Raw genomic sequence first — 19837 nt, forward strand, 5'->3', positions numbered from 1 at the left:
TGAAGAGAGGCCAATATGGGTGAGATATGCTCTCTCGTTCTAGTCCCCGTCAGTACTCTAGCTGCAGCATTTTGAATTAACTGAAGGCTTTTTAGGGAACTTTTAGGACAACCTGATAATAATGAATTACAATAGTCCAGCCTAGAGGAAATAAATGCATGAATTAGTTTTTCAGCATCACTCTGAGACAAGACCTTTCTGATTTTAGAGATATTGCGTAAATGCAAAAAAGCAGTCCTACATATTTGTTTAATATGCACTTTGAATGACATATCCTGATCAAAAATGACTCCAAGATTTCTCACAGTATTACTAGAGGTCAGGGTAATGCCATCCAGAGTAAGGATCTGGTTAGATACCATGTTTCTAAGATTTGTGGGGCCAAGTACAATAACTTCAGTTTTATCTGAGTTTAAAAGCAGGAAATTAGAGGTCAACCATGTCTTTGTCTGTAAGACAATCCTGCAGTTTAGCTAATTGGTGTGTGTCCTCTGGCTTCATGGATAGATAAAGCTGGGTATCATCTGCGTAACAATGAAAATTTAAGCAATACCGTCTAATAATACTGCCTAAGGGAAGCATGTATAAAGTGAATAAAATTGGTCCTAGCACAGAACCTTGTGGAACTCCATAATTAACTTTAGTCTGTGAAGAAGATTCCCCATTTACATGAACAAATTGTAATCTATTAGACAAATATGATTCAAACCACCGCAGCGCAGTGCCTTTAATACCTATGGCATGCTCTAATCTCTGTAATAAAATTTTATGGTCAACAGTATCAAAAGCAGCACTGAGGTCTAACAGAACAAGCACAGAGATGAGTCCACTGTCCGAGGCCATAAGATCATTTGTAACCTTCACTAATGCTGTTTCTGTACTATGATGAATTCTAAAACCTGACTGAAACTCTTCAAATAGACCATTCCTCTGCAGATGATCAGTTAGCTGTTTTACAACTACCCTTTCAAGAATTTTTGAGAGAAAAGGAAGGTTGATGATATGATATATACATATATATCATATATACATATATATATATATAAATATATATCATATATCATATATATATATATATATATCATATATGAGGTCTGTCAATAAAGTATAGGTCCTTTTTGTTTTTTTCAAAAACTATATGGATTTCATTCATATGTTTTTACGTCAGACATGCTTGAACCCTCATGACATGACATGCTTGATTGCAGCGTCAGCTCGCAGCTGCCGCAACGCTCCACCACAGGAAAAACACCTCTGTTGGAAGCCTTAAGGACAAGTTGGAACATGCCCAGCTGTTAAACAATTTCTCATATACTCACTCCACTGAAAGCCATCAAAAGCCGCCTGGATTTTACAAATGGTTATCAACACGGAGGTGTTTTTCCTGTGCCGCCGTCCTCACGTCTTTAATAAAATAAAAAATTTAAAAAAAAAAATCTCCTTTAACAGTGGAATATCCGGATAAAATGCTGAAACTTCTCTGTTCTCTCACGACGTCCTGGATCAATAGAGCCTGAAATGTGGAGGTTTTCAGCTTGAAACAGGCTGACGACGACACCTGAGAGCACTGCGCGACATCTCGCACTGTGGGAAGTCCTTAAAGTGACAGTATCACCTCAAAATCTCTCATCAGCCGTTAAAATTTTCACCGAAAACCAGCTTAATTTTTCGAACCGTGTCCACTTCAATGTGTCTCACAGGTTTAGAAAAAATTTTGATCAAACAAAGCGGCAGTCTCTCAGCAACTTATCAGACAAAGGAATTCCGACGAGGGGCTGGACGACTCCTCCCACAAGGAGTGCTCACAGGCGAATGACACCGACAGGCGTGGAAAAACTCACGCATGCGCACGAGGGTTCAAGCATGTCTGACATAAAAACATATGAATGAAATCCATATAGTTTTTGAAAAAATAAAAAGGACCTATACTTTATTGACAGCCCTCGTGTGTATATATGTATGTATGTATATGTATGTATATACGAGGTCTATTAGAAAAGTATCCGACCTTATTATTTTTTTCAAAAACCATATGGATTTGAATCACGTGTGATTACATCAGACATGCTTGAACCCTCGTGGGCATGCAAGAGTTTTTTCACGCCTGTCGGTTACGTCATTTGCCTGTGGGCAGTCTTTGAGTGAGGAGTCGCCCACCCTCTCGTCGATTTTTTTTTTTTTTTTTTTTTTTTTTTTTTTTTCCCCATTGTTTAGGAATGGCTCAGAGACTGCTACTTTGTTTGATCAAAATTTTTTCAAAACTGTAAGGCACAACTGAGTGGACACCATTCGATAAATTCAGCTGGTTTTCGGTAAAAACTTTAACGGCTGAGAGATTTTGGTCTGGTAGTGTCGCCGTAAGGACGGCCCACGGTGCCTGACGGTGATCTGCGCTTCGAGGCGGCAGCGTCTCGCCGTTTCAAGTTGAAAACTTCCATGTCAGGCTCTGTTGACCCAGTAAGTCGTCAGAGAACAGAGAACTTTCAGAAGAAGTCGGCATGAGGAGTTTATTCGGACATTCCATTGTTAATGGACATTTTGTAATGAAAGAACGTGAGGGCAGAGTCGCATGTCGGGCCGGACCCGACCGCGGGGGGTCGTGACAGGAAAAACACCTCCGTTGGAAACCTTAACGGGCAAGTTGGAACATGCCCAAGCTGTTAAACAATTTCTCAGTTACTCAGTTGTTGAAAGCCATCAAAAGCCGCCTGAATTTTACAAATGGTTTTCAACACGGAGGTGTTTTTCCTGTTGCGGCCCACACAGATTCACCGAGTTGTCACGGAAACGACTCGGCGAATTTGCGCGCACGTCTTTCATTACAAAATGTACTTAAACAGTGGAATGTCCGCATAAAGTCCTCATGCCGGCCTCTTCTGAATCTTCTCTGTTCTCTCACGACGTCCTGGGTCAACAGAGCATTAAATTAGGATGATTTCAGCTTGAAACAGGCCGACGACGGCGCCTGGAAGCGCTGCAGGACGTCCCGCTCCGTGGGAAGTCCTTACAGCGACAGAAACACCCCGTAATCTCTCATCATCTTTTCACCGAAAACCAGCTGAATTTCTCGAATAGTGTCCACTCGGATATTCCTCACAGGTCCAGAAAAAAGTTTGATAAAGCACATAAAGCACGGGACCACATCTCACTCAAGGCCTGCCCACAGGGAAATGATGTCACCGACATGCGTGAAAAAACTCACGCATGCGCATGAGGGTTCAAGCATGATTGGTGTAATCGCATGTCAATCAAATCCATATAGTTTTTTTTAATAATAATAATAATAATAAATATATATATATATATATATATATATATATATATATATATATATATATACTGGAAAATCACTAAGGGCCCTTGGGCAAGGCCTTTAATCCCCTATTGCTCCCGGTGTGTAGTGAGCGCCGTGTATGGCAGCACCCTGACATCGAGGTGAATGTGAGGCATAATTCTAAAACGCTTTGAGCGTCTGATACAGATGGAAAAGCGCTATATAAATGCAGTCCATTTACCATTCATTTCTCTCTAGCTTTTACACAACATATGAGAAACATGTCAGATTTCCACAGAAACGCAGTGGTTTCAGAGCAGATACCACCATGTTGAGTTAGCAGCCAGAAAGAGACCAGCCAGTGATGTCACGGTGTCTCTCTGCTCTGATTGCCCCCCCCCCAGAAAAAAAGATTTGCATGATTCATAGCATTAAAAACAAGAAACAGAATGTGACCTTTTGACCTCTTAAAATAGGTCAAGGATGGCCATCTTTGAAATTATCCAAGGTCTGTGCACCAAGAATGTTCTCTGTGAATTTGAAGACCCTGTCAGTAATAGGAATGTACTTACGAGGTCTGTTAGAAAAGTATCGTACCTTTTTATTTTTTTCAAAAACTATATGGATTTGATTCATAATGTTTACGTTTGAACCTTCGTGCGCATGCGTGAGTTTTTCCACGCCTGTCGGTTGCGACAATCGCCTGTGGGCAGGCTTTGAGTGAGCACTGCTCCACCCCTCTCGTCGTCGTTTCATTGTCTGGAAATGGAGGAATGATTTGGGCTTTTTTTCCCATCAGAATTTTTTCAGAAACTGTTAGAGACAGGCAGCTGGAAACCATTCGAAAAATTTATCTGGCTTTCGGTGAAAATTTCATCATAAACTTCCTCCTCTTCTTCAAAAACAATCGATATGTCACTTAAATCTTCGCTATAATCGCGCACTATGCCTTCGCTGTCCGTGTCTGCCATTTTGGTAAACAGAGCTGCGCTGCGACACATTTACTCGAATGACGTCACCTCCGTCACAGCAAAAAAGTAGGTCAACTCGGAGGCGGTAAATTCAAATTCTCAGACAGGTAACGAAACATCTAAATCCTTGTTCAGTTTTATTTTATGGTAAAAAAAAAACAGACGTGGAAAAAGCTTTTTTTTTTTTTTTTTTTTACTCCAAGAATATGTAAAAACGTCATGGCGTGGCAGGGACACTTTAATGCATCGCCGCAGTAGTAGACAAGTCTTCACTAAACGCAGCAATGTAAATGTAAACCTAATAAATGAGTGGTCAGAGACTACTGATGAAAGAGGCAAAATGTTGATGTTCATGACAGCAAGGCCACGTGTGAGAACCAAATCCAGGGTTAGGGTATTTCCTTTAGTGTGCGTCGTTATTTATATGAATGTTAGTTACCAATAATCAAAATGTTGTCTGCACTAGTTGTCAGGCTAGAGATGAAGGCACCAAATTCAGCTAAGAATTTAGAATATGGACCAGGAGGCCTATAAACAGTAACAAAATAACATGACTGATTTCCATACTTCTGACCCTGACAAAATGTATCATCATGTTGCTCTCTTCCACAGCATGTCTTTTTCCTGATTCTCTCCCATCAGCCCCAACCAATCCCAGCAGAAGACTGCCCCTCCCTGAGCCTGGTTCTGCTGGAGGTTCTTTCCTGTTAAAAGGGAGTTTTTCCTTCTCACTGTCGCCAAGTGCTTGCTCATAGGGGGTCGTTTGTCCGTTGGGGTTTTTCTGTAATTATTGTATGGCTTTTGCCGTACAATATAAAGGGCCTTGGGGCAACTGTTTGTTGTGATTTGGCGCTATATAAATAAAACTGATTTGATCATGTGCAGAGCGGAGAATCAGATGCTCAAAGGAATTATATTTTGACCCCAACAGCCAATAAGGTGAACCTAGATTTATAAATGAAAGCAACACCCCCGCCTTGCTTCACACCACGTGACACGTGACTAAATGTATACACCGGTGGGCAGGCCTCATTCAGAGGAAGAACAGCTGTGGGTTTGAGACAGGTTTCACATAAACCAATCATGTCCAAGTGATGATCCATAATTAGGTCATTAATCAACAGGGATTTCAACAACAGTGATCTGATGTTGATGAGACCCAAACTGAAGGCTTCCGTGGGGTTGACAGACTGACATCTTTGAAAAGGCCCAAGTAGCTTAAAATCCACTCCATGTTTTCCATCCAGCGCCAGAGAGTAACAGAAACCGCTGTCATCACATCAGGACTACAAGCCCCAGAAGTCGCAGCGCTCTGATGACGTAAACACCAAGCGCCGATGCACTCAGCTGACCAGATAACCGGCGCAGACGACCCAGATCGGTGGAATAAAAACTTTCTCCGGGAGCCTCTGTGGACTCAGCGAGGCCAGCAGAGCAAACCAAGCTCTCTGATAGCGAGGATATCGCGAGGGACATTTTTGTTGTTCAGGCTCCGTAACTCAGCTGCAGAGTAGCTTAGCATCGCGCAAGCCGAGGGAGTGACGTGGTATGTCATGCAGTGCAAAAAAGGCACTAAACAATCATAAACGGTTAAAAACACACACTGAAACAGCAAGAACCACTCCAAGTACATATCCAAAAAAAAAAGTTACACTCAAGCCACTAAAACCAAATTACAAAAGAGAAAACCACAGAAACAGCAAACACACAACGCCAGCTACCTCTTTCCTTTCACACTGACTGGCCTTGACACTTTTCAGATGTGGGCCGATTTTGTCATTCTGACGCCATTCGGCCTCATTCGTGCTGTGTGTGACGAGGGTCTAAGTAAGGCCTGTCGGCTGCTCCCTTGTTTTTCCACTTGGGTTCACCACAGCAGGAAGAGGAGGCACGAGTATTATTATTGGCATTTATTCTTTTTATTACTGGAGTTTGTTTTTAGTGATTGGATTCCCGTGGAAGTCCATTATAAATGGTGACAATAATTATTATTATGAATAATGACACCAGCAACCATAGTCAATTGTCTTCCGGAGGCCAGAGCAGGCGACATTGAAGGAAATTTGAAACTGCTGGCTAAGGCTAAGCGTAAATTTGGTAAGATTGTAATTCACGTCGGCAGTAATGACACCCGGTTACGCCAATCGGAGGTCACTAAAATTAACATTAAATCGGTGTGTAACTTTGCAAAAACAATGTCGGACTCTGTAGTTTTTTCTCTGGGCCCCTCCCCAATCGGAACGGGAGTGACATGTTTAGCCGCATGTTCTCCTTGAATTGCTGGCTGTCTGAGTGGTGTCCAAAAAATGAGGTGGGCTTCATAGATAATTGGCAAAGCTTCTGGGGAAAACCTGGTCTTGTTAGGAGAGACGGCATCCATCCACTTTGGATGGAGCAGCTCTCATTTCTAGAAATCTGGCCAATTTTCTTAAATCCTCCAAACCGTGACTATCCAGGGTTGGGACCAGGAAGCAGAGTTGTAGTCTTACACACCTCTCTGCAGCTTCTCTCCCCCTGCCATCCCCTCATTACCCCATCCCCGTAGAGACGGTGCCTGCTCCCAGACTACCAATAACCAGCAAAAATCTATTTAAGCATAAAAATTCAAAAAGAAAAAATAATATAGCACCTTCAACTGCACCACAGACTAAAACAGTTAAATGTGGTCTATTAAACATTAGGTCTCTCTCTTCTAAGTCCCTGTTGGTAAATGATATAATAATTGATCAACATATTGATTTATTCTGCCTTACAGAAACCTGGTTACAGCAGGATGAATATGTTAGTTTAAATGAGTCAACACCCCCGAGTCACACTAACTGCCAGAACGCTCGTAGCACGGGCCGAGGCGGAGGATTAGCAGCAATCTTCCATTCCAGCTTATTAATTAATCAAACACCCAGACAGAGCTTTAATTCATTTGAAAGCTTGACTCTTAGTCTTGTCCATCCAAATTGGAAGTCCCAAAAACCAGTTTTATTTGTTATTATCTATCGTCCACCTGGTCGTTACTGTGAGTTTCTCTGTGAATTTTCAGACCTTTTGTCTGACTTAGTGCTTAGCTCAGATAAGATAATTATAGTGGGCGATTTTAACATCCACACAGATGCTGAGAATGACAGCCTCAACACTGCATTTAATCTATTATTAGACTCTATTGGCTTTGCTCAAAATGTAAATGAGTCCACCCACCACTTTAATCATATCTTAGATCTTGTTCTGACTTATGGTATGGAAATAGAAGACTTAACAGTATTCCCTGAAAACTCCCTTCTGTCTGATCATTTCTTAATAACATTTACATTTACTCTGATGGACTACCCAGCAGTGGGGAATAAGTTTCATTACACTAGAAGTCTTTCAGAAAGCGCTGTAACTAGGTTTAAGGATATGATTCCTTCTTTATGTTCTCTAATGCCATATAACAACACAGTGCAGAGTAGCTACCTAAGCTCTGTAAGTGAGATAGAGTATCTCGTCAATAGTTTTACATCCTCATTGAAGACAACTTTGGATGCTGTAGCTCCTCTGAAAAAGAGAGCTTTAAATCAGAAGTGCCTGACTCCGTGGTATAACTCACAAACTCGTAGCTTAAAGCAGATAACCCGTAAGTTGGAGAGGAAATGGCGTCTCACTAATTTAGAAGATCTTCACTTAGCCTGGAAACAGAGTCTGTTGCTCTATAAAAAAAGCCCTCCGTAAAGCTAGGACATCTTTCTACTCATCACTAATTGAAGAAAATAAGAACCCCAGGTTTCTTTTCAGCACTGTAGCCAGGCTGACAAAGAGTCAGAGCTCTATTGAGCTGAGTATTCCATTAACTTTAACTAGTAATGACTTCATGACTTTCTTTGCTAACAAAATTTTAACTATTAGAGAAAAAATTACTCATAACCATCCCAAAGACGTATCGTTATCTTTGGCTGCTTTCAGTGATGCCGGTATTTGGTTAGACTTTCTCTCTGATTGTTCTGTCTGAGTTATTTTCATTAGTTACTTCATCCAAACCATCAACATGTTTATTAGACCCCATTCCTACCAGGCTGCTCAAGAAAGCCCTACCATTATTTAATGCTTCAATCTTAAATATGATCAATCTATCTTTGTTAGTTGGTTATGTACCACAGGCCTTTAAGGTGGCAGTAATTAAACCATTACTTAAAAAGCCATCACTTGACCCAGCTATCTTAGCTAATTATAGGCCAATCTCCAACCTTCCTTTTCTCTCAAAGATTCTTGAGAGGGTAGTTGTAAAACAGCTAACTGATCACCTGCAGAGGAATGGTCTATTTGAAGAGTTTCAGTCAGGTTTTAGAATTCATCATAGTACAGAAACAGCATTAGTGAAGGTTACAAATGATCTTCTTATGGCTTCGGACAGTGGACTTATCTCTGTGCTTGTTCTGTTGGACCTCAGTGCTGCTTTTGATACTGTTGACCATAAAATTTATTACAGAGATTAGAGCATGTCATAGGTATTAAAGGCATTGCGCTGCGGTGGTTTGAATCATATTTGTCTAATAAATTACAGTTTGTTCATGTAAATGGGGAATCTTCTTCACAGACTAAAGTTAATTATGGAGTTCCACAAGGTTCTGTGCTAGGACCAATTTTATTCACTTTATACATGCTTCCCTTGGGCAGTATTATTAGACGGTATTGCTTAAATTTTCATTGTTACGCAGATGATACCCAGCTTTATCTATCCATGAAGCCAGAGGATACGCACCAATTAGCTAAACTGCAGGATTGTCTTACAGACATAAAGACATGGATGACCTCTAATTTCCTGCTTTTAAACTCAGATAAAACTGAAGTTATTGTACTTGGCCCCACAAATCTTAGAAGCATGGTGTCTAACCAGATCGTTACTCTGGATGGCATTTCCCTGATCTCTAGTAATACTGTGAGAAATCTTGGAGTTATTTTTGATCAGGATATGTCATTCAAAGCGCATATTAAACAAATATGTAGGACTGCCTTTTTGCATTTACGCAATATCTCTAAAAATCAGAAAGGTCTTGTCTCAGAGTGATGCTGAAAAACTAATTCATGCATTTGTTTCCTCTAGGCTGGACTATTGTAATTCATTATTATCAGGTTGTCCTAAAAGTTCCCTAAAAAGCCTTCAGTTGGTTCAGAATGCTGCAGCTAGAGTACTGACGGGGACTAGCAGGAGAGAGCATATCTCACCCGTGTTGGCCTCTCTTCATTGGCTTCCTGTTAATTCTAGAATAGAATTTAAAATTCTTCTTCTTACTTATAAGGTTTTGAATAATCAGGTCCCATCTTATCTTAGGGACCTCATAGTACCATATTACCCCATTAGAGCGCTTCGCTCTCAGACTGCGGGCTTACTTGTAGTTCCTAGGGTTTGTAAGAGTAGAATGGGAGGCAGAGCCTTCAGCTTTCAGGCTCCTCTCCTGTGGAACCAGCTCCCAATTCAGATCAGGGAGACAGATACCCTCTCTACTTTTAAGATTAGGCTTAAAACTTTCCTTTTCGCTAAGGCTTATAGTTAGGGCTGGATCGGGTGACCCTGGACCATCCCTTGGTTATGTTGCTTTAGACGTAGACTGTGTTTCATAATTATTGTATGGCCTTGCCTTGCAATGTGGAGCGCCTTGGGGCAACTGTTTGTTGTGATTTGACGCTATACAAGAAAAAAGTTGATTGATTGATTTTTGATCAGGATATGTCATTCAAGGCGCATATTAAACAAATATGTATGACTGCTTTTTTGCATTTACGCAATATCTCTAAAATTAGAAAGGTCTTGTCTCAGAGTGATGCTGAAAAACTAATTCATGCATTTATTTCCTCTAGGCTGGACTATTGTAATTCATTATTATCAGGTTGTCCTAAAAGTTCCCTAAAAAGCCTTCAGTTAATTCAAAATGCTGCAGCTAGAGTACTAATGGGGACTAGAAGGAGAGAGCATATCTCACCCATATTGGCCTCTCTTCATTGGCTTCCTGTTAATTCTAGAATAGAATTTAAAATTCTTCTTCTTACTTATAAGGTTTTGAATAATCAGGTCCCATCTTATCTTAGGGACCTCGTAGTACCGTATCACCCCAATAGAGCGCTTCACTCTCAGACTGCAGGCTTACTTGTAGTTCCTAGGGTTTGTAAGCGTAGAATGGGAGGCAGAGCCTTCAACTTTCAGGCTCCTCTCCAGTGGAACCAGCTCCCAATTCAGATCAGGGAGACAGACACCCTCTCTACTTTTAAGATTAGGCTTAAAACTTTCCTTTTTGCTAAAGCTTATAGTTAGGGCTGGATCAGGTGACCCTGAACCATCCCTTAGTTATGCTGCTGTAGACGTAGACTGCTGGGGGGTTCCCATGATGCACTGAGTGTTTCTTTCTCTTTTTGCTCTGTATGCACCACTCTGCATTTAATCATTAGTGATCGATCTCTGCTCCCCTCCACAGCATGTCTTTTTCCTGGTTCTCTCCCTCAGCCCCAACCAGTCCCAGCAGAAGACTGCCCCTCCCTGAGCCTGGTTCTGCTGGAGGTTTCTTCCTGTTAAAAGGGAGTTTTTCCTTCCCACTGTAGCCAAGTGCTTGTTCACAGGGGGTCATTTTGACCGTTGGGGTTTTACATAATTATTGTATGGCCTTGCCTTACAATATAAGGCGCCTTGGGGCAACTGTTTGTTGTGATTTGGCGCTATATAAAAAAAAATGGATTGATTAATTGATTGAATAATAAATGCATAATTTTTCAGTTTATGTCACACGTGAGTACAAGTTGCAGGACCTCCCAAACTAGTGAGAGAAAAAAATAAAACAACCCATTACTTTGTGTCTGTTTACCACCATTTCAGTAGAGATGACAGGAGGCAGTAACAGATTCACCCCCCAATTTACTTGGGTTCGTGTAGGTCAGTTTGGGTGTTTTGGTTCAGCTATGTCTGGTGTTTTGATTCCGTATGCCGTGTCATCACTGTTTAAGGTGTTCCTGCTCCGCCGGTGTTGGTGAAAGCCGAGGCGAGTCCACCTAAAGATGGTCCCATAAAGAAAGTGGTGCCCAGTCAGTTTCCACTGCTGGAGAGGATGAAGGGGAAGTCCTCGGAGCAGCTGACGGCGCTGGAGGAGAGTTTTCAGAGGAGCAGCTCTCCAGCTGAGGCAGATCTAGGTACCACAAAACCCTTCACGAGCCACCAGTGAAATCAAGGCGTCTCCAGACTGTCATAGTTTAAAATGATTGATAATCGGTGAGCTAAAATATTCACTTAGCATTTTGACTTTGTAAACTGAACCTGTTTTTGACTGCAGACTGTTGGGTTCAAGACTGAACATAAATTACAACAAAACACTATGCGCTTAATTATTCAGCGGTAACTCTGGTTAGCATGAGCTTATCCTAAGCTCTGAAGACCAGAACACAACATGCCCAGATCACATTTACTGTCTGCGTATCTGCAGTGATGAAGGTTTTCTGGAAATTAGAAAGTTTTCTGGAAATTGACGGAAATCTGGGTTTCCGGGTTATTTTTGATAATACACCAGAATCCATTCATTCAGTTCCACACCCAAACAGTTGGTTAATGCTAGTTGCCATTAATCTCCCAAGAAGAAGGGTTATTTTGTTTTAGGTTTTGGGAGTTTATTAAGTTATATTTTGGGGGACTGCGCAATGGTTCCCCTAACGGTTTACTTTGTTGTGGACATTAAAAGTTATGAGCTACATTTTTCCTTCAGTAATGATGGATTGTTTGCTGTTGTGATGCTCTTCCAAACTTTACATGGTTGTATACGTTTCTTTTATTTCTATTTAGCACTCTTCTGTTTAAGTGTATCTACTCTGAATCTTATTTAACTACAGTCCTGTTATGAATCACTAGTGGTTAGCTTTCGCTAGCTAGGTTGACCCCCCGCCGCCGTTGCTTTTATAGCTGTTTCTTTTTTTACCTGTTTAATACTTCTGGATTTTTGGTCATTATTTTATTCCTGTGTAAATCTTAAGAGTGGCTGGCATTTTCGCTAGCGGTTAGCTTGCGTTAGCTAGTTTGACACCCCTCCCTCCGTTTGTTTAATACTTCCATTGTTTTTGGTTTTTTTTAGCGTAACTGTTGTGAATTTTAGCTTAGTACTTTACTCTTGTGTTAGTCATATGAGTGGTTTACCCATAGTTTTTTTTTTTTTTTCCCCTAGAAGTCTAATACTTATGCTACTTCTTCAGTGTAACTGCTGTGAATTTTAATTCATTTATTTACGTCTGTGTGAACCTTAGGAGTGGTTAGCTTATCCATTATTTGTTAGCTTGTGCTTGCTTGGCTATACTCTTGAATTTCCTAGTGCACAAAGTACACTATTTTACACCCTCCGTAAATCCTGCGTGATGTTGATAGAATGTCCGTAAGAACAGCTTCTTAGCTCAGTGGAGTTAGATGTTACAGGCATGCCGTATGAGCTTAGTGTTGGGCTGGCTAGCATGTCCATTAGCATTAGCCTAGAAACGCCATCTGCGGAGGACGGCTTTCGGACTGTGGCTAGGCGGAGGAAGCACGTAGGGCTTGGTGCCCAGTTGTGGTACCCCGATCACACTCGCCACTGCGAACTGTGAATCGGTTCTCCTCCTTGGATTTGCCTGATGTGAATTCTCTGAGCCCATAAGTGACTTCCACTCCTGACTCCAGGCTGAAACACTGGACTTTCGTGATAGGGGATTCTATCACCTGCAAAGTCAGGTTACAGACGCCGGCTGACATTAATGTATTCCTGGGGCCAGAGCTCCCGACATTGCATCCCATCTTAGGGTGCTGACGCTGCAGAAGGGAAGACAGACTAAGGAACGTGACATGAGATATAGTCACATAGCTATTCACGTCGGCACCAATGATGTCAGGATGAAGCACTCAGAGGCCACAAAAATGGGCACAGAGAGGACTTGTGACCTTGCCAGAAAGATGTGTCGGCATCGATTAATAGTCTCTGGTCCCCTCCCCTCATGGGGTACTGATGAGGCGTTTAGCAGCCTGACATTGTTAAATAGGTGCCTAGCACAATATTGTAGACAGCAAGGTTTTAGCTTTATTGATAACTGGCCTTTGTTCTGGGGCCACCGTGGCTTGCACATTTGTCATAAGTCTTACCATCTTGTCTGCAAACATAGATAGAGCTTTACAGGGAGGGTAACATTAGGAATCTACAGCAGGCTACGGAGCAGGTGATAGAGATCCTGCAAGGCTTGTGACAAATGTGGGTGTGGAATCCATTAGCTTAACAGGGAAATTAGCGCAGAAACTCCACTATGGTGATAGTGCAGTTTATCTGCCAGGGAGGGAAATTCAGCAAGTTGAGACTGTGGCCTGCTTCTGTAGACGTGTCCATAAAAATCATAGAGGGATATGCTTTGCAAACTTAATACCCATTACTGCATTGGATGATGATGAAATTGAGGGTGGCTCAGTGGTTGTTCCAGCAATATCAAAGATTTCTTGTCTGCTACCTACAACTCGCATGGAATGTCTTAAACCTAAACCTACTTTAGGCATCTTATATATGCTACTCTGGAACCACCCCTAAATCCAAACAGTTCAACTGTCAACCCCACTGAGGTCCTTAGTCTGGGTCTCATTAACATCAGATCACTGTCCTCAAAATTATTGTTGATCAATGATCTAATTATTGATCATCACTTAAATATGATTGGGTTATGTGAAACCTGGCTTAAGCCTACAGCTGTCCCCCCCCCCCCCCCCCCCCCCCCTTATGAGGCCTGAGGCATATACATTTCGTCACCTCCGTAACTTTCTGTGACCCTCCTGTCCTGTGCACAAACAGCATTTCCTGTATATTCGTTTTGTGACTTGTTCTGTAATTTGTGTCTGTATCATGGCCCAAGCACAGGGTCACCCCTTTGAGTATGGTCTGCTTGAGGTTTCTTTCTCAGAGGGAGTTTTTTCCTTACCACTGTTGCTCTGGGGTTAGTAAGCTTAAACCTTACTTGTGTGAAGCGCCTTGAGGCAACTCTGTTGTGATTTGGCACTATATAAATGAAAATTAATTGAAACAGGTGGAAAATGCAGGAAAGCTGCGCATGTTGGGGGAAGGGAGACATTTCCTTCCACAATTAAGCAGTTTTGGTTATTCTTGTTACTTTTTCTGCCACTTTTGGGCAATAAACTGGTGTAAAACGTCGTGTCTGTGTATGAAATCTGAGGATTTAGAAGCCACCTTGAATGGAATTTTATTCAAAGCTGAATTTATTCAGTACTATACAAAAATGGATTTAATTCACTGTGTGCCCAGTCTGGATCTCTACTTTAAGATTAGGCTTAAAACTTTCCTTTTTGCTAAAGCTTATAGTTAGGGCTGGATCAGGTGATCCTGAACCATCCCTTAGTTATGCTGCTATAGACGTAGACTGCTGGGGGGTTCCCATGATGCACTGTTTCTTTCTCTTTTTGCTCTGTATGCACCTCTCTGCATTTAATCATTAGTGATCGATCTCTGCTCCCCTCCACAGCATGTCTTTTTCCTGGTTCTCTCCCTCAGCCCCAACCAGTCCCAGCAGAAGACTGCCCCTCCCTGAGCCTGGTTCTGCTGGAGGTTTCTTCCTGTTAAAAGGGAGTTTTTCCTTCCCACTGTAGCCAAGTGCTTGCTCACAGGGGTGCGTTTTGACCGTTGGGGTTTTACATAATTATTGTATGGCCTTGCCTTACAATATAAAGCGCCTTGGGGCAACTGTTTGTTGTGATTTGGCGCTATATAAAAAAATTGATTGATTGATTGATTGTGTGATATTTTGCCTTCATGTGTGCAGAATTTGAAAGCTGGAACATATCAGATCTTTTTAAACTTTCAACACTAAACTAAAATAAAATAATTTCATAGCTGATGATGTACTCGTATTTGCTTTCAGAACTATTGGCTGATGAAACCATTCGCTCATAGAATCAGAAATCATTTGCAGCTGCAGGTGTCTCGTCCGCGTCGCACAGTGAAGAACGTTTTTGGAATCCTGTCAAAGTTATCACGGTTTCAGAATATTCCAGAATCCTTTGTGCGCTGGGGAGGGAGGTATGATAATGGCTAAGTTTAATGCTAACTTTAACATTGAAAATGCCACAAACATGCTCACGCGTTAGCATCGGTCCCGTTTTAAGTTATAAATTACGTCTATCAACTGTTTCAGAAGATCATAACAGGTCGGTTTAACATAAAGTAAATATTACTCACAGACATATGCTCTTTAGGGTTTTAGCGGGGAAAAATTAAGATAAAGCGAAATAAAACAAAGGACCAACGAAGCAGCAGATCAAAGATTGGAGCACTGCTTCATTGGTTCAAGGTTCAAAGCAAAGCCGTGCTGCAGAAACGGTTGATTATACAGACCCGCTGCAGGGTCTGTAATCAGTGTAGAGAAATGCTCACTTTCCTGACAAACACCCCCAAAAACAACGGTCATTCTGAAGGACCGATAAGGGAATCATTAAGCAAAAAGGCTATTGATGTCAATGGATCAAATCATTTCTTAACAATACCCAAAAAGAACTGGTTCCCGACACACAACCCTAACAGCAACAGGCTTTTGTTTGTTTTTATATATATAACTCACATTAAAGACTCATGATTATCTTAGTTAAACACCTAATTACATATTTTGGTTGAACTCACCTCCATAACAACGCAATGCTGCAAACAAGTTGCTTGTTGCTTGTCCGCTCCACCACCCGCAAACACTTGTTCATACTGACAACGAAATCTCGGCCTCCCCAGCGTGTCAGACTGAGTTTAATACTTTACTTACATCATTTGATGTTAATTAATTTTACTGGCTTGATATCCAGGTCAGAACTGCATTTTAACATGTATTTTTGTGAACTTTTTTCTGTGTGTGTTCAGTCGCGTATCTGCATTGAAAATGCATTAACATCTGGGCACTTGGTCAATATTTTGCCCTGTTATGAGGCGTCATGTCACTGTCCATTTAGTAGCAGCATTGGCAGTGGGGACTGTAGTGCTCATATATACAGTAGTGTTCAGAATAATAGTAGTACTATGTGACTAAAAAGATTAATCCAGGTTTTAAGTATATTTCTTGTTGTTACATGGAAACAAGGTACCAGTAGATTCAGTAGATTCTCACAAATCCAACAAGACCAAGCATTCACGATATGCACACTCTTAAGGCTATGAAATTGGGCTATTAGTAAAAAAAAAAAAAAAAGTAGAAAAGGGGGTGTTCACAATAATAGTAGCATCTGCTGTTGACGCCACAAACTCAAGACTGTTATGTTCAAACTGCTTTTTTAGCAATCCTGTGAATCACTAAACTAGTATTTAGTTGTATAACCACAGTTTTTCATGATTTCTTCACATCTGCGAGGCATTAATTTTGTTGGTTTGGAACCAAGATTTTGCTGGTTTACTAGTGTGCTTGGGGTCATTGTCTTGTTGAAACACCCATTTCAAGGGCATGTCCTCTTCAGCATAAGGCAACATGACCTCTTCAAGTATTTTGACATATCCAAACTGATCCATGATACCTGCTATGTGATATATAGGCCCAACACCATAGTAGGAGAAACATGCCCATATCATGATGCTTGCACCACCATGCTTCACTGTCTTCACTGTGAACTGTGGCTTGAATTCAGAGTTTGGGGGTCGTCTCACAAACTGTCTGCGGCCCTTGGACCCAAAAAGAACAACTTTACTCTCCTCAGTCCACAAAATATTCCTCCATTTCTCTTTAGGCCAGTTGATGTGCTCTTTGGCAAATTGTAACCTCTTCTGCACATCTTTTATTTAACAGAGGGACTTTGTGGGGGATTCTTGCAAATAAATTAGCTTCACACAGGCGTCTTCTAACTGTCACAGCACTTACAGGTAACTCCAGACTGTCTTTGATCATCCTGGAGCTGATCAATGGGTGAGCCTTTGCCATTCTGGTTATTCTTCTATCCATTTTGATGGTTGTTTTCTGTTTTCTTCCATGCGTCTCTGGCGTTTTGTCCATTTTAAAGCATTGGAGATCATTGTAGATGAACAGCCTATAATTTTTTGCACCTGCGTATAAGTTTTCCTCTCTCTAATCAACTTTTTAATCAAACTACGCTGTTCTTCTGAACAATGTCTTAAATATCCCATTTTCCTCAGGCTTTCAAAGAGAAAAGCATGTTCAACAGGTGCTGGCTTCATCCTTAAATAGGCGACACCTGATTCACACCTGTTTGTTCCACTAAATTGACAAACTCACTGACTGAATGCCACACTACTATTATTGTGAACACCCCCTTTTCTACTTTTTTTTTTTACTAATAGCCCAATTTCATAGCCTTAAGAGTGTGCATATCATGAATGCTTGGTCTTGTTGGATTTGTGAGAATCTACTGAATCTACTGGTACCTTGTTTCCCATGTAACAGTAAGAAATATACTCAAAACCTGGATTAATCTTTTTAGTCACATAGCACTACTATTATTCTGAACACTACTGTACATGGCTCTGTGGTGGTTTGTCTCATACACAAAATTGTTAGCGACGATTCCATTAAACAGATTAGTCGCAGTGTCACATGACAACACTTTGGGAGAGGAAAATTTTTTCCCCCCCCCCCCCCCCAACCACCACTAATGAGGTATAAATCTGATCCTTAACGTGTACACTATGAAATTCTTTGGCAGAATCTTCAAAGTTCTCCCTCAGACCTCCGTGTCTGAATTCGGACTAATTGGAGGCAGTTTATTTTTTACTGTGTCTTGAATGCAGAATTTCTCTGCAGTTTAAAGTGTTATTCATTTTCTTCCAACAGACGATTGTTCATGAATCCTAATTACTTTTGACCCCTGAGGAACCCCTGACCTCTGGCGGGTGCCTTCATGACGGGAACAACCGAGCTGTTTTTAATGAGCTCGTCTTTAAGCCTCCCTGCAGAACAGGATTCCCAAAAACGTTCCTCTAACGTGTGTCTCCTGTGATCCCCTGAATTGTGTGCTGCTGTAGACCAGCTGGCCCAGCAGACCAGGCTCTCCAAGACCGAGGTGGACTGCTGGTTCTCGGAGCGCAGAGCACTGAGGGACAACATGGCGAAAGCGTTACTCAGTGTGACCTCACGGCAGGCGGAGGAGCGGGCGGAGCGTGCCGGAGCGCTGCTGAACGGAGCGTCGCACCTCAAGCAGGACAGGAAAAGTCTGCGCTCTCCTCCTCACCCGCCTGTCCTCTCCTCCTCGTCTTCATCGTCCTCCCCTCCTGTGCTCGCAGCCTCGTCCCCTCATCCACCGGCTCTCTGCTCCCCGGCATCGCCTCCTGTTCTCACCTCCTCCTCCTCCTGCTCTCCTCATCCTCCCGTCCTGTCGGCCTCCACGAGTCCAACGCCCATCACCAGCCGCTCGCTCACGCTGCTCAGAGAGGTGAGAAAAAGAACTTTAAAAAAATTACTTTAAAGGGTTTTTTTTTTTTCCTAATGTCCAAATTCTCTTACTTCAATATTTTCTGGTTTCTAATCAATCAGTGAGACAGTACCTTTTTTCACAATTGTTTTTTACATTTTATGGACCAAAAACTAACATTAATCCAGAAAATATCAACAGGTTGATTAAAATAATTAATAACATGATATGTTAGGATTTTATTTTCCATCTTTTGTCACAGGAAGAGTCAGAGCTGTGTACACGATTTTATATTGAATTTATATTGAAATATTGATTATTTGTCAGTGTTTTACACAATATATTGACTACTTGTTGGGAGGTTTTTAACAGCTCCAGACAGTTCATGTGATTATTACTATTATTTTGATTCACATTTGTAAGTTGTGCTTGTCAATAGAAATTCTGTCCTTTGTCCATCCTTCCATACGATCAAACCTTCTGTGTCCTACAACTCAAGAACCATAAAATTCTCCAAATTCAAATTTTCTATACATTAATACTGGAGGGTTAAAGCTCTGCCTGCTTAAAAAAAATCATCTATTTCTGACATTTATAAATGTATTTTTTACTGAATTTTGGGTTTCAAGTAGGAAATGTACCAAAAGCCCTGAAATGCTCACATCGCCCGCTAGATGGCAACAAAAGCTGCTTAAATGTGCAGCTAATTCTTGACTTTATTCATTTCAGAAAGTGACTTTTGGCCAGAAGAATATGGGCCGGCAGCTAAAAATCAACTTTTAGTTGTGTCCCTGACTTTATGGACAACGTACTTGTAAATCTTCCTGTTAAGTATATTTGGTGGGTTTGGATTTGGACTACAACCCAAATGTAGACTGGAGTTTGAGTCCAAGTGTGCACTTCAGGCTACCTGTTTGTCCTTGGACCAAACACTTTGTCTGCATCATCCCAGGTCACCCAGCTGTTGAGTGGGTACCGGCTGTAGCTGCCGTTCACTCCACGTGGAGTCGCTGAGTCTCCTCAACTGCATGCTGCAGTATCTGGGTATAAGCATGGACCTCAGGGCCTGTAGAGGACTACTTCTGACATGTTAGACCTCATAATTTGCACCTGCTGTGCTGTCAGCAGAATTTCAGACTTATGTGCATCTTAGATGCGCACAAACTGCAGACCCTTTTAATTTAAAATGTGTGGCAGAGAAATAGAGAATAGTTTAATAGATTTGTGGAAATCTGTGTTTAGCTC

General features: G+C 41.5%; 1 protein-coding gene across 4 annotated transcripts in view; it reads left to right on the forward strand.

Moving 5' to 3' along the window:
- zhx2a (zinc fingers and homeoboxes 2a) overlaps nt 1-19837 on the forward strand; it is a 138854-nt gene that overhangs the window by 115129 nt on the left and 3888 nt on the right. For all 4 annotated transcript variants that reach the window (XR_004561967.1, XM_034175402.1, XM_034175404.1 and 1 more), the window contains exons 8-9: nt 11206-11388; nt 18207-18613. Coding sequence is in view for 3 of the 4 variants with exons in the window: in XM_034175402.1 (XP_034031293.1) it covers nt 11206-11388; nt 18207-18613 (590 nt within the window). In the remaining variant the exon portion in view is untranslated. The remainder of the gene's footprint in view (nt 1-11205; nt 11389-18206; nt 18614-19837) is intronic.

The sequence above is a fragment of the Thalassophryne amazonica genome, chromosome 7 (assembly GCF_902500255.1).
Source record: "Thalassophryne amazonica chromosome 7, fThaAma1.1, whole genome shotgun sequence".
Classification (NCBI taxonomy): domain Eukaryota; kingdom Metazoa; phylum Chordata; class Actinopteri; order Batrachoidiformes; family Batrachoididae; genus Thalassophryne; species Thalassophryne amazonica.